This window comes from Podarcis muralis, chromosome 10 (genome assembly GCF_964188315.1).
Source record: "Podarcis muralis chromosome 10, rPodMur119.hap1.1, whole genome shotgun sequence".
NCBI classification, from domain to species: Eukaryota; Metazoa; Chordata; class Lepidosauria; order Squamata; family Lacertidae; genus Podarcis; species Podarcis muralis.
In genome coordinates, this window is record NC_135664.1 from 55,505,430 (window position 1) to 55,520,043 (window position 14,614).

Genomic DNA, 14,614 nt, shown 5'->3' on the forward strand with positions numbered 1-14,614 from the left:
ATGTCCCAAATTGCTTGAGCAGAGCCTTGAAGAAGCTGCTTCAGTTGTCCACTGGGGAGGGGAGAAGAAGACCACGGGATCACCGTGTTTCATAAGCACTCTCCAGGATGGGAAATTCAGCCCAGAATACTAGATCTCTTGTGTATCATTTGCTCCTGATACGTGCTTCATGAGAAACTGGGCTCATTCTGAAAAGAGAAGCGCATTGCAGATTGATTGACAGCAGCATGGCTTAGTGCATATGTAGTCTTAGAGCTCATTCACACTTCCATTTGCCTATCTGCTTTCTCCCAGAAAAACCCGCAGTTGATCATTGAATTGGAGCAAACATTGATTGGGTTCCCCGCAGTTTGCCGGGCATTTCAATTTAGTGCTAAAGTGTGTGTTCTCTAGGGGAAAGTGGTGAGACATAGGCAAATCCTCTTGGACTCATGTTTTCTAGGCATGGGACAAGCAGGAGTGTGGACGAGCCCTCAGTGTCCCAAAGAACAGGAGTCCAGCCCAGCTCCTGAAAGGCCTATAGAGCAGTTTACACACAGGTCTGCTGCCCATGATTTTGCCTTGAAAGATGGAGTCAAGAATGTGGATTAGGCCTAGGAAGATGAGTAACCATGGAGCATAAATAGCTAGTAGATAATTCAGGGAGCAGGACCAAATCCTTCAGAAACCATCTGGTGCAGACATAGCCTTAAAAAAAAACCTTTAATTTTACTTTTAATTTGTATGCCACCTTTCTATATTACCATGTGCAAGGTGATTTACAACAACAGAATATACAACAAAGATCACACACCTTATAATAATCTGATCCAATGCGACAAAGTCATAAAAAAACATAACTTTAAATTAAACAACTTATATCAAGTAAAGTAATATTCAACAATATATTCGAATATAACAGTGCACAATAAAATTAACTCACAAAGTATCAGTAAATAATAAACAGAAATTTGCTCTTAACAGTTACAATAAATGATTGCTAAACTATAACCAATAGAAATAACAGTAAATCACAATGCATAAAAAAAACCCACACTACATGCAAAACCATGTGAAAGGATCAAACTGAAATTGCCTTGGTTGCACTGGTCGATGATCTCTGGTGGGCTAGGGACCGAGGTGAAAGCTGTTTCCTGGTCCTGCTGGATCTCTCAGCGGCCTTTAACTATTGACCATGACATCTTTCTGGACCGTCTGGAAGAGCTGGGAGCTGGGGGCACTGTTATGCAGTGGTTCTGCTCCTTTCTCCTGGGCTGTGTCCAGAAAGTGGTGTTGAGGAATGAGTGTTCAGACTCCTGGGCTCTCGCTTGTGGGGTGCTTTAGGACTCCATACTCTCCCCAATGCTTTTCAACATCTATATGAGGTTACTGGGAGAGATCATCAGGGGGTTTGGGCTGCATGTTCACTAGCGTGAGGATGATACCCAGCTCTACTTCTTCAAATCATGCAAGGTAGTGAAAGACCTGTGTGAGTGTCTGAAGGTGGTTGGAGAATGGATATAAATAGTAAAATTATTATTATTATTATAAATTGTGTGTGTGACACAACTTATATTTTTTAAAAATGGGATGTGGAGGAATACTGCTTTGAATACCAAAAGCCAAAATGCCTTATTTTATTTTCTGTTAAGGAACATCTCTCTCTTATGTGTGCTTCAGAGCAGCTGACAGCTCCTATCCCTTCCTTTCTGAATTGCCTCCCAGCAATGCCAGCGGCGATCTCTAGGCTGCCATATGTGAATGGTGGCTTTGGAATGCAAAGTTCTGCACCGGATGCTGGGCTGTGTTTTCTTGTATTAATTTTATTCCTTGCTTCCACTGCCTCCCCCTGCAGAACTTTGTCCGACATCACTGGGTACACAGGCGGCGGCAGGAGGGGAAGTGCAAGCAGTGTGGAAAGGTAAGGATAATGTCGGGACCAGCACAATTCATCTTGCTGCTTGAAGATGAATCCTGCCTGCCACCACACACCCCAGAGTCCATATACATAGGCCAATCAGATTGGCAATTTATTTTATTGACCAAAAATAAATAAATCTCTGGGTGACAGATGCATTTTAAGCAGGTGCCTAAATGCCAGTACTGTAGGTGCCTACCTGATGTTCATTGGAAGCACATTCCAGGAGGAAGGTGCTACCACACTAAAATGCACCGATCTTAATGGACAAAAGCTGAACCTTGGGAGCATGTGAAACTAAGGTGTCCCTCCTGAGGACTGAAGTGACTGTAAGGCAATGCATTCCCAGAAATAACTTGGTCCCCAGTTGTTCAGGGCCTTATAGCAAGACCTTGAACTTGTCCCAATAACATATTGCCTGTTGAATCCTATTCCTTAGTGAACCGGAGGGCAGCAAGCAGTGTGTATGACAGGGCCTGGGGCACATAGCTGTGGACTCTGACAGAGGGGAGTGACTCAGGAAGAACAGCCAAGGTGTTTTCTGCTGTTCTCCTCAGTTTCTGCCACCTGAGGCAATTGCCTCACTCTGTCCAATGACAGGACCGGCCCTGACTAATATCTACAGCATTTAAAGCTTTGCGTATCATTTATTCATTCAGTTCTCTAGTTGGCCATGCTCCTTGACATAACATCAATTCATTTTAAGGATTAGAGCTTCTCCCTTGTTCTTTTCCTTTATGATTCCATGGACTTGCTCTGTCACATATTCCACTCCCCCCTCCAGTTTTTTTTAAACAAAATTGATTTCAAAATGGAAGCATGTAACAATGGCTGTAGCTTCCAATACCTTTAATTCATTTCCATCATGTATAGTTTCTATTTTGCCCTTCGTTGTCAGGTGATCTCAGGGTGTGATAAATAGCAATACACACACATACACCAGCCTTCCCCCCAACCTGGTGCTGTTTGAGTGTTTTGGACTACGATTCCCAACATCCCTGGCCATAGGCAATGATGGCTGGGGCTTTAGGGGTTGATGGGAGATGTAGTCTGAAACATCCAAAGAGCGCCAGGTTGGGGTAAGACTATTCTAGGGGATATGAGTAGACTGGGGGAAGAGTTGGCCCCTTCTTCACACACACATGCATGCATTGTGCCTGCTTGAAGCACATGAAAAGGGCATGCACATGATTCCACCGCTATGCACCAAGATCCCTGGATTTACTCTAAATCCCTCTTCACCTGTACTGGCTGGGACTGATAGGTTTTGTAGTCCAAAGCACCATCTTAGGGAAGGCTGATGCACACAGTACAGTCATTTGGTAGAGCATTAGTAAACATGGAATAGTATGAAAGATAATAAGTCTGATTGCATAGTGTTCTGATATTGTGCACTGGCGACGCAGGAAGAGCCTTGCAGACTCAAATCTCAAGATTATGAGAGACTTACATGGTTCAAGAGCTGGAAGCCTTAATAAAGCCTTCAGCCCCTCGAGCAATTAAACAATATGATATTCAAAATTGTTATCAATTTGAGGCTTTTCAAATCTGCTTAAATGCCAAGCTCATCTTTCCACGTTCATTACAGCCCCGGTTCTCAAGTTTAGTGAATTAGAAAAAAAATAAAATCAATTTGCAAGAACTGTGGAAAAGAATCAGAGTCCCATTATCTCCAAGCAGCATCTCTGCCTCTCGCATCACCCAGTCCTCTCAGCCTGTTTTGAATTATTACTTTTTTGTGAAGCAAGATAATTTCACCATCTTTCTTATTCTTTCTTCCCCTACTTCAAAAAAATACCCCAATAACATATCTCTTTATCTTTCTACGTGAACCAATTATAAAGTTCCTGCAGTTTTTGAAGCCTGGCTCTTCACTGCATCCCTAAGAAACAATTTCCTATTATATATGTGTGTGTCAGGCAGGAGTTTGGTAAAGGCAGAAGGTATTCAGATGCTGTCGAACCGGGGATAAGGAACCTCCAGTTAGTGGGCCACTTTGCCAAGGTGTTGCCCCTCTGTCTTCCACCTAGTGCCATATATTATGTCAGGTATGGGGCAAGTAAGGATGTGACTGGGCCCAAGGGGTGGGAATAAGAGGTGCTGTCAATCAAGTCCTGCACACAGTGCTTTGCAAGCACTGGCATCGAGTCTGTGTGGGCAAAGCGGGTCACCTGACATCTGATGTCAGGTGATTGACAGATGGGAGGCTTTACCCAGTGGTCAAACTATCCCCACAGGGATGGGGCAGATAAGGCTCCAGTCTAGTAGCCAGATCCAGTTCCTCACACCTGTGTTAAAAAATGGGGAGGATTTGGGCAGAGGCTGTAGCTGGGTTCCAGAGAGCATGTAGGAAGTCCAAATTTTGATTATCGTTGCTTGCAAATAAAGCAGGTCCTCCGGTTAAAGAGGGCAAAATACTTGGACATTTGCCCATGTCCCCAAATCAACAAGCGACCCTCTGTGCTCCCGGTCTTACCATTTCACAGTGTTATTATCCATAGACCTAGACAAGCTTCAGAAAAGGGCAACCAAAATGATTAATGGGATGGAGAGACTCCCCCCAAGGAAAGGTTGCAGAGTTTGAAAACAATTTTTTATTGCTTTTCACAATTGAATTCCATATTTAATCACAATAGTACTTCCCCCTCCTACCCCCAAATTCACAAATATCTTTTTCAAAAGCTTATCTTTGAGGTTCTTTAGACCTCATGACTTCCCTCCATTCCCTCTTCTTGGTTCTTTATATAGACAAAATTTGAGTTTGAGACTTTTTAGTTTAGAGAGAAGGCAAGTGGCGACATGTTGTAAACGTACGCATGGCATGGAGAAAGCAAATAGAGAAATGCTTTTCTCGCTCTCTCAAAGCACCAGGACTCCTGTACATCCAATGTTGGTGAATACAGAAAGATTCAAGATAGATGGAAGAATGTACTTCACGCAGCGCATAGTTAAAGTATGGAACTTGCTTGCACAGGATGCAGCGATGGCCAAGAACTTGGATGACTTTAAAAGAGGACTAGACAAATTCATGGAGGAGAAGGCCACCAGTGGCTGCTAGCTGTGATGACTAGGCTCTGCATCCAAGGTTAGAGGCAGTGATGCCTCTACACTACCAGTTGCTGGAAGTCACAGAAGGGGAAAGTGGTCTTGTGCTTGGGTCCTACTTGTGGGTTTCTCACAGGCATCTGGTTGGCCACTGTAAGAAAAGGATGCTTGACTTGACGGGCCATTGGCCTGATCCAGCAGGGCTCGTCTTACATTCTTATTTCTGCTTTGCACAAAGCATACAAGGAGTTCAGATGCAGCCAAAAAGGATTAGAAATTTGCATGCCCTGCTTCTCCAAGGTTGGGGGAGATAACTGAGGATGCTGTTTCTGGAGACTTCCCCTGCAAAAAAAATCCTGAAGGCATCAGGGCTTAGAAGAAACAATACCAGAGACTGGACATCTAGATTTAAGTCTCATTAACATTATGGGTGAATTGCCCATTGGATGAAGTTTCCCCAGAAATGGATTCTCTTATACCTCCATTGCACCATTCAAAAAGCAGGGCCGGTCCACTCATAAGGCGAGCTGAGGCAAGTACCTCGGGCAGCAGGTTTCACAGGGATAGTAGATCTGACCTTCAGGGAATGCCTTGCTGTTGCTGCTACTGCAGCTGCTACTGTAGCAACAGCTGTGGCATGCTCCTGGGAGGCCAGATCTGCTGTCTCCTTTGCAGCCCCCCTATTTTATCTGCCCCTTGGTGGTCCTACCACAATTTAATCAAGGTCTGGTTGACAAACGAAGATACTCCCCTGTAGTCTCACTTGTAAGGAAAATAAAACAAAATGTTACTATGCACACAGTACACACCAAACGTGTCTTTTTTTTGGGGGGGGGGCAGGACAGCTGTGCAATGTGATTGTTAGGTGATGGATGTGATAAACTCACTTTGTCATTACAGGGCTTTCAGCAAAAATTCTCCTTCCACAGTAAAGAGATTGTGGCCATCAGCTGTTCCTGGTGCAAGCAGGCAGTAAGTGACTTTTGCCCAGTGAACTGTGTGAGTGTTTGTGACCATCTCGCCAGCATGGCTTGGGTGGTTCTGCTCTGATTGCACAGGCAGCATCTTTAATAAGAAAAAATCCTGCGGGCAGGCTCTACCTGGCTTATTTTGTTATTTTTCCACTCGGCTCTCCTTAAAATGCCAGGTATCTGTACTGTGAGAGGTGGACGTGCTGCATTCCTCTCCCACAAACATACTGAAGAACGTTGCTGTAAAGAGAGTTGGGGGTTGCTTGTGCGTAAAGGGTGCTACTGTTCTAGGCAACGTAGCCTGGCTAAACCTTTCCCTGGCTGGACAGCCCTTCCTCCATGGCTGTGTCAGTCGCTGGCAGAATCCGTCAGTGGGCGTTTCCCGAACTTCTTCCAACATAGAAACTCTTTGACGCCAAGTCTCCTCCTAGCCTCCCTGCGTGGAAGTCTCCTGCGCAGAATGGGCGTGCCCAACGGAGGTCCTGGGCTCTCCCCGCTGGTCTCTGTGGAAGAGTCTTGGAGCCCTCTCTCCTCAGTTCCCCCTTGCTTCCTGGTGTCACTCCTATTACCTTCCTCAAAGGAAGTGTTCTCTCCCCCCCTGCTGGTCCCTTCTCCTGCATCGTTGGGGAGCCTTACCTCCACTCTAGGCTCCGATGGCAGTTCCCTGACAGTCGCCTTTTTCTTGAACTCATGGCACTAATAGGGCATTATTTTTCCTTTTATTTCCTTCCTTTGGTCCATTAAGATGATTGTTTATTGATACAGCATACAAAAAAACCTGGCAAGAGAGTCAGGAAAGGGGAAATGCAAAATATTGAGCACACACAGAAGAGCATAAAAGAATTCATTTAAAGAAAAAGCACCTCATTTTCATAGGTGTTTCCCCCTGCCCCCCAGTATATATTGCTTTGCAACCCCTGTGCTTAGCGGTTCCTGAGCCAAGCGGCTGGCAGATCCTTTTGCGCAGCAGTTCCCAAGCGCCTGGCAGCCAGCTGGTTGTCAGGTGTTTTGGAAGCCCTGTTCAAGGGACTTGGACAGGCACCAATCATCTAATGCCATGATGGTGTCAGATGAATGTCCCACCTGCCTGTGAAAATTGGCTTGTGGGGATGGAGAGATGAGGATCTGGCCTGCTGGGTCTGAAAGATCTACGCCAGTGTGGTGTAGTGGTTAAGAGCAGTGGACTCGTAATCTGGTGAACCGGGTTCGCATCTCCGCTCCTCCACATGCAGCTGCTGGATGACCTTGGGCCAGTCACACTTCTCTCTGAAGTCTCTCAGCCCCACTCACCTCACAGAGTGTTTGTTGTGGGGGAGGAAGGGAAAGGAGAATGTTAGCCGCTTTGAGACTCCTTCGGGTAGTGATAAAGTGGGATATCAAATCCAAACTCCTTCTCCTCCTCCTCCTCCTCCTCCTCCTCCTCCTCCTCCTCCTCCTCCTCCTCCTCTTCTCTCAGCCCTGTTTTACAACATTATTTTCTCTCACACACCTCTCTCCGTTTCATTGGTGCCTCTCTTTTCCTTTCTCAAGTTTCACAATAAGGTCACCTGCTTCATGCTGCAGCACATCGAAGAGCCATGTTCCCTCGGAGCTCATGCGGCTGTTATCGTACCTCCCACCTGGATCATTAAGGTGAAGAAACCTCAGGTAACTGCATGCCAATGTCTGTTTTGACACTGCTGGTTGGCTCGCTTGGCTTAAACACCTGATAGTTTGCCAGACAGGCATGCTTCACTTCCTTTTGTCCACAAACCCACCACCTTCTGCACTCATAAGTGTTATAAGCCATTATCAAGCCTTTCCAGTTACTCCTTTGGGAGGATTCCTTCACCATATTGTTTTGGATTGTGGAGAACTAGAATACTAGGCTTCGTGGGGTCATTGTTGGAAGCGATAATGGAATTCTTCTTTCCTTCTTCCCTGTCTGAATGTAGCTGGAGGGGTGAGGAACCTCCAGCCCATGGGCTGAATTAGTACCACCAGGCTCCCCCATTTGGCCATAGGACAGGTTAAGATGCAGCTGGCCAGTGGGTGGTTGCAAGCCTAATATTAAGAAAAGAAAGAGGGGTAATCTATGAATTCATTGTGGCATCAGGTGATTGACATGTGTGTGGCTCCACCCACATGTCATATTTGGACCAGGGTGTGTTTTGCGGGAGATAAGGATGGATCCAGTTTCCCACTCCTGGAATAGAGTTAGAGTTGCCAGATTACAACCTGGAGATCCTGCCTGCACCTTTAAAGGTTCTGAGGCTGTTGGTTTATGGCTGCATTTGCTGAGCTCTCTATTTAGGACTGGACCAAGGACTTTTGACATCTGAGGCAAAGGATGAGATGGCTCCCTGCTGCCCATTCATCTGCCAAGACTGGGAGTTGAAACTGGTGATAGAACAGCACCCTCCTGTTTAGGGGGCACATGGCAGGCCATGTAGCACACTCAGCCCTGCCCTCCAACTCCTCACCACTGCTTCCTGCCCCAAAGCATATGCCATCTGAGGCAGCCTCCTCACTCTGCCTAATGGTAGGGCCAACCCTGTCCCTACTCTGTCCCTCCATTGGTCCCTCCATTCATTCTCTCCTCTACTATCTGGTGGGTGTTTTTGAATGCTTAAGCATTTAGTTCTCTCTGGAAAGTGAGGGGTGTTTCCGCTTCCTCCCCTGGTAACTTGTGTATATACATTTGGAAATGGTACCTTTGATTGTCAAGGGAAAGATGGTTTGGTGTAATTTGACCTGAAGAAATTGGGTGAGCTCCAATGTAGAATGAGTGGGCTTCTGCTTGCAAAATGGGGCTTCTCCTTCCTTTCCTTTCCTTCTGCATGCCCACAAAATCAGCTCCAGAGGGCTGGGCGACCACCTGGAACATATTTTGAGGACATTTGAAATGGGAACAGTAGAGGTTGGAGAAAATAAAGCAGAAGTACCATTGCACAAGCAGATTCCGCTACACAAGATGGCCGACATCTTTGGATGTCTCTGCTAGTTTAGTGCAGTCTTCTGTGTACACGAGGTCATAAATGACCCAACAGGAACATTGTGTGTCTTCTTCTGATCTTTAACTTTTTAATCCAAAAAGCAAAGAAAAACAATAACCAGTGGCTATGATTCACTTCCTGTGCATGGCGAGATTTGGAACACAGACCATTTGGCACTTTGCACTGGGGGGATATAAGGTGGGTGGTCATCATGAAAGGGACTTTAACAACGGAGCCTCTTTCAAAGCAACCATCCTGGCCTGCCTTGGCAGTGCTTTCTGCACCTTAAATATATCCAAAGAAGTAGAACACTTGCAGTGGATGGCTGGCCATGAGAAGAGGAATTTATAAAACTCTGAAACAGAAATGAAATGTTAGTCAAAGTCATTGTGACCACTAGATTTCTATTAGAAAGTGAAATTGGTCCTCTAACTCACTTCAGCTTTCCAACCCCACTATAAATGATTACCTTGGCCTAGGCTGGTTTTATTATATTTTTTTGGAATTTGTTTTATCCTTTTTTTTTTTTTAGTAAAGTTGATTGTTTAAATAAATGTGCTTTTTATTGCTGTAAGCTTTTTTGGACTGGCTTTGCCTAGAAAAACAGCATACTGTACACATGTCTACTAAAATAAAATAAATATGCATGCCAATATATTTCAACCTTTGCCTAAAAGAAAAAAAAAAAAGGTGATTATTTGGCCTGTGTGGGTAATTATCTGCACAAGCCAAGTAATCACTTCCCGCCTTTTTATCTCCTATGAAAAGAGATTTGTACCTTTGGCGTGCAGGGTTTTAAAATTATTATTTTCTGATTCTTCCAGGCAATGCATAAAATAATATTTATGACACATACTCTTGGGTTTAATCAGGCCTCTCAAATACAACACTTCCTTCCAGCCTTCCTGCTATAATCTGAAATGGTATTTCTTTCTGTTAAATGCAGAGGCATTTCCCATAAATTGTGATTAAAATATTAAGGAATCCTGAGATAGAAAAACATGGGCACATGAATCCATTTGTTCTATGTATGCTTATGGATGTGCAAAGATGTACACACATAGACACACACACACACACACACACACACACACACAGGGTGAACAAGAGGACCATATTCCAGCAGGCAAGATACTCCTGACATTATGCCTGACTAGTGAAAAAATATATGTGTCCCGGAGAGAAGGGGAAGGAAACAATTAACTAAACAGTACATAGACAGATCCCAGGTAGTCTGATGAATGAGTACAGAATCTGCATGCCCATTTTCTTCTGAGTAATGAATGCACATCTTATAGTTTTAAGAAAACATGATATGAAAAAAAAAAATCAAATTTTAAGTGGCATCCAGTTAGCCTGACTTAGAGAGCAAGAGTGCTTCTGGCAAGGTTTGTGTGACCTAGAAAAGCAAGAAAAGTTAGCTTTTCTTTGCAATTTTCATAATCTTTCTTACCTAGCATGAATTTCCGGGATATTTAGAGCACCTAAATATTTCACCTACAAGGGTTGAGAAAAGCAGGGTGTATGCTTCTTTCTTTGGCGATCACTCGTTGCGTGGAGATGGGTGAGGCTGAGCCTTGCTCACTTCCATACTTGGTTTTTTTAAAAAATAAAACTTGTCTAGGTACTTAGTTTTGCGGCATTTCTGTTGGTAATAAATTGGGTTAAACCCAAATTCATGACTTGGGTCTTGTAACGGCAATAGTAAGCCTTTGGGGGAAATCAGACATGTTTACAATATTCATAATTTTCTGTGTATTTCTTTTGCACAGTTCCCTCAAGTAAAACAAACATAGGAAAGTCACCATTGAGTGTTTTTATCCTGAAATCCACCTGCAATGCAATGTTAATCTATTACAGTGTCACAAGAGCACGGGACATGTGGGAGGAGGAAAGGCGGGGAAAGCCCACTGCTGTCGCCAAAGTCTGCCTCCCACTGTCAGAGCTCATCAGTTGAATCCCACCCAATACATTTCCATCATAGGCAGGAAGCTTCTGACTAGGTGACTTATGTGGCTTTCCAACTTGCTGACCAGGGGAAGCTTCAAGACCCTCACTTTTCTTTCTTATGATTATCTTTAAACTGGACTCCAGCCAGACAGCTCTTCAGATACAGGAATCCCTTCCAACAGAAGGTTGTCTTTATATATTCCTTCGAATAGAGCAGTAGCCATCAACCTTTCAGACCTGGGGCTCTCCTTCAACCCAAATGTTGTATTTTGGGATCCACATCTTAATCATTGTTATTTTTAACCATATATTTGTATGGTGGCAGTGCTGCTGTTGTGACTCTTCTTTGATCTCACAGGTAGGTCTCAAACCTTGTCTCACACAGAAAAAAGGTGGACCCTCGCAGCTCTCACCTGGGAGCTTCTCTATCTTCTCCACATCTCCCATCCTGCCTGGGAGTCCTTCCCTTCCCCTGTCTGTCCCACAGGGTCCTTCACCAGCCAGCCGTCACCTTCATCTGTGTGCAATCCTTTCATTGACCCAGAGTAGAGGACATCTGAAGGGAAAAAGAGAGAGAAGGAAACAGAAGCAAAGGAGGGAGAGAAAAAGTAACATCACACAAGGCTTCTTTGGAAGGGAGCGCACAGTAAAGTGGGAGTGGCATAGCTTGGAAAGGAATGAATAACTACACCAATAAATCCCATGAGGCTCAGCTCGTTTTATCTTATTCTGCTTCACCTTTTTACACAGATGGTCTCCACATTAGGAGACGAACCTGATTGGGCAGGAGACTGGAGCCCCGGAAGGAAAACGGGCGTCTCCTACCTGAATTGGGAGGGTTGGCAGGTACAACATGTGCTGTTATGTGAGTCTATGGGAGCATCTAGTATTCTTCTCCCTCGCAGCCTTGGAAAGTCTCCAGTTCTGAAAGTACCAGTCTGGTGGTCTCAGTCAGTGTGTGGCTTTCTCCATAACCGGTGGTGTGACAGTGTCAAAGCATGAGGCGCATGTCTTTTTCAACCCACGCATGTGTGGTGTTATCATTCTCCAAAGGTACTGCCACAGAGGTGTTTCTTATAGGGATACTTTCCTTTTCAGTTTGTTCTTTTTAAATACTCTTCCCCTTCTCCTCCCTCCCCCCTTAAAAAAAACATATATACAGAATTCACTGAAAAATTCGACCAGGCGGAAGAAGAGGACGTCTTTCAAGAGGAAAGCCAGCAAAAGGAGCAATGAGGTAAATCTTTAATGCACACTTTAAGGGTCTGACATTAGCTGGGGTTCCTAGAACTATCTGGGGGGCCTGACAGGTAGAGCTATCAGAAAAAGCTAGGAGGTTCTCTGAAATGTAAACTCTTGATGTCATAATCCTGTCAGTCAATGGAGAGTGTTTTCAGTCTCCACTGTTCCCAGGCCAGATATATTTTATTATAAACTGTAATAGCTGAAGTAATGATTCTTGTCCCTCTTCCTTTTGAGTGTGCAGTTACAGGACTGATAATGAAATCCAAGAGGATAAATTCTAGTTTGTTATGGAATCCCACAAAGAAACAGGGGGGATTGAAGGGTGGCAAGTTCTCTGTTAGAATTCTCTTTTAGAGAAGACTAATCTTTCTCTCCCGCCCCTTCACAACTACATTGCTCAAGTTCCCTGAGGGGATGATATGGCAATGAAATTTTATATTGTAAATATGGTCTAAGAGTAAGAAGACATTGGCACAAATAGGGCAACACATAACTTTTGCCGATTGGGGTGAATAGTGTCATTTGAAAGGCTCCATTGGTATCACAGTGGATAACTATTAGAGAAGGAAGAAGATCATGGCAAGTAAGTAGTTGTAGTCTTGAACGCTACCACTGTCAATCAAGATGGTGGAAGGAGTGTGTATATAACCCTTACAGCACTCTGTTTGGGGTCAGGAAACCAAACGTTCACCCATCCGCCTTTCTTCAGTCACATAAAGTGATACTGGGAGAGTCCATTCTCCCTTGGCAACTGCCTTCATGTCCTCATGGAGGACAGACTCATAGTTTGAAAGACTTAAGTCCATCTCTTCCCTCAAATGTTATGTCTTCAATGTTGCTATTAACATGATGGCACATGTGTAGCTTTTGTGAACATATTTAGAACATGCAAGCCATCACCCACAGCTCTTTCGTAAATCTTGAATTATCTGATGTCTCTCACTGGTAATTTTGCATATCTAATTCAGGGATGGAAGAACCTGTGATCTTCCTTCTCCCATGGCATCCGAAGTCAACATGCTCATCGCTTAAAGCACACTCCAGTGTCTTCTGTCACATTTTAATTTTTTTTCTTCTAGGAGAACAAAGGCCGTCCTTTTGTGGTAAAACCCATTTCTTCCCCACTCATGAAACCGTTGCTTGTATTTGTGAATCCAAAAAGTGGAGGGAATCAGGTAAACACGGAACACCGAACACATTGGCTACTTTGTGCATGTTGCGTCTTTGTCAAAGGAGTGGGTATAAAATGAATTGATTTCAAAAAAGAAATAAATGCTTCCATCTTGAATTAAATGCTTCTGGAGTGGAGGATTTGGCTTTCGGTAATGCATTTTATTGATCGATTGGCTTCGTATGCTGCCTTTCTGCCAAGGCACCTGAGGCAGTTTGCAGCGTTAAAATATTAAAACAAATGCATTATATAAAATGTAGAGTGACAGAGTCCTCTCGGTCCAACTGGGAGCTGATAGCACAAGTAATCATAATAATAGTTATAATAATGATTTATTAATTGTACCCCACCCATCTGGTTGGGTTGCCCCAGCCACTCTGGGCGGCTTCTAGCATATATATATATAAACACAGTAAAGCATTAAACCTTAAAAAGATTCCCTATACATGACTGCCTTCAGATGTTTCCTAAATGTTATATAATTGCTCATCTCCTTGACATTTGATGGGAGGGTATTACACAGGGCGGGTGCCACTACTGAGAAGGCCCTCTGCCTGGTTCCCTGTATGTAACTTCACTTCTTGCAGTGAGGGAGCCACCAGAAGGCCCTCGGTGTTGGATCTCTGTGTCTGGGATCTTTTGGGCTGGCCCAAAACCTCATCTTAGGTTCTTATGCACATGCAGGTCTTTTTTAAGCAGGGGAAGATGGAGAAGGAGCTGCCCCAGCAGTTGTCTCAGGCTATTAAGAGAACATTTTACTGGCCTGAATTCAGAATTCTTTTTTAAAAATAATAATATTGCTGCAGCATTTGTCCAGGGATTCAAGAACTGTGCTTCAGAGAAGTTGACTGTTTTCTTTTCCTCTATCTTGACAGGGTACTAAGGTTCTCCAGATGTTCATGTGGTACTTGAACCCACGTCAGGTCTTTGACCTCTCTCAGGAAGGACCAAGAGATGCGTAAGTTCTGAGATGTTTGATGTGGTTTGCTGTTCTGCACTTTTTTTAGCATTAGCACAGGTATTTTGAAGGGTACCTCTATATGATGGGCATTTTGAAGCAACCATTAAGAGATATTGGCTGGAATAAGCACATCTTTCACAAGGTGGTCCAGAAGAATTTATGAAAAGAAGGGAAGTTAAACTCCTTTTGTCTCTGTCACAGTCCCTGGGGAGAGAGTTCTATAACAAGAGCATCTCTGCTGAAATGCTTGGCTTCTTGACTCCAACAACCTAACCAGATAAAGCTAGGATTTAGGATAAATCCAGTGCATGGATATATAGCCAGCGACAGGTGTGCTTCATAAGCATTCTGTGGAATGCAAATAAGTTGGAAGAGGAGCATGCAACATGATGCGTTCTG

General features: G+C 44.1%; 1 protein-coding gene across 6 annotated transcripts in view; it reads left to right on the plus strand.

Annotated features, from left to right (window-relative positions):
• Nucleotides 1-14,614, plus strand: part of DGKI (diacylglycerol kinase iota) — a 259,648-nt gene that overhangs the window by 131,240 nt on the left and 113,794 nt on the right. For 5 of the 6 annotated variants that reach the window (XM_028746780.2, XM_077935076.1, XM_028746783.2 and 2 more), the window contains exons 6-11: nucleotides 1,835-1,900; nucleotides 5,843-5,914; nucleotides 7,444-7,560; nucleotides 12,001-12,075; nucleotides 13,163-13,258; nucleotides 14,130-14,212. In XM_028746780.2, coding sequence (XP_028602613.2) covers nucleotides 1,835-1,900; nucleotides 5,843-5,914; nucleotides 7,444-7,560; nucleotides 12,001-12,075; nucleotides 13,163-13,258; nucleotides 14,130-14,212 — 509 coding nt within the window. The remainder of the gene's footprint in view (nucleotides 1-1,834; nucleotides 1,901-5,842; nucleotides 5,915-7,443; nucleotides 7,561-12,000; nucleotides 12,076-13,162; nucleotides 13,259-14,129; nucleotides 14,213-14,614) is intronic. The other variant, XM_028746781.2, reaches the window with a different exon arrangement.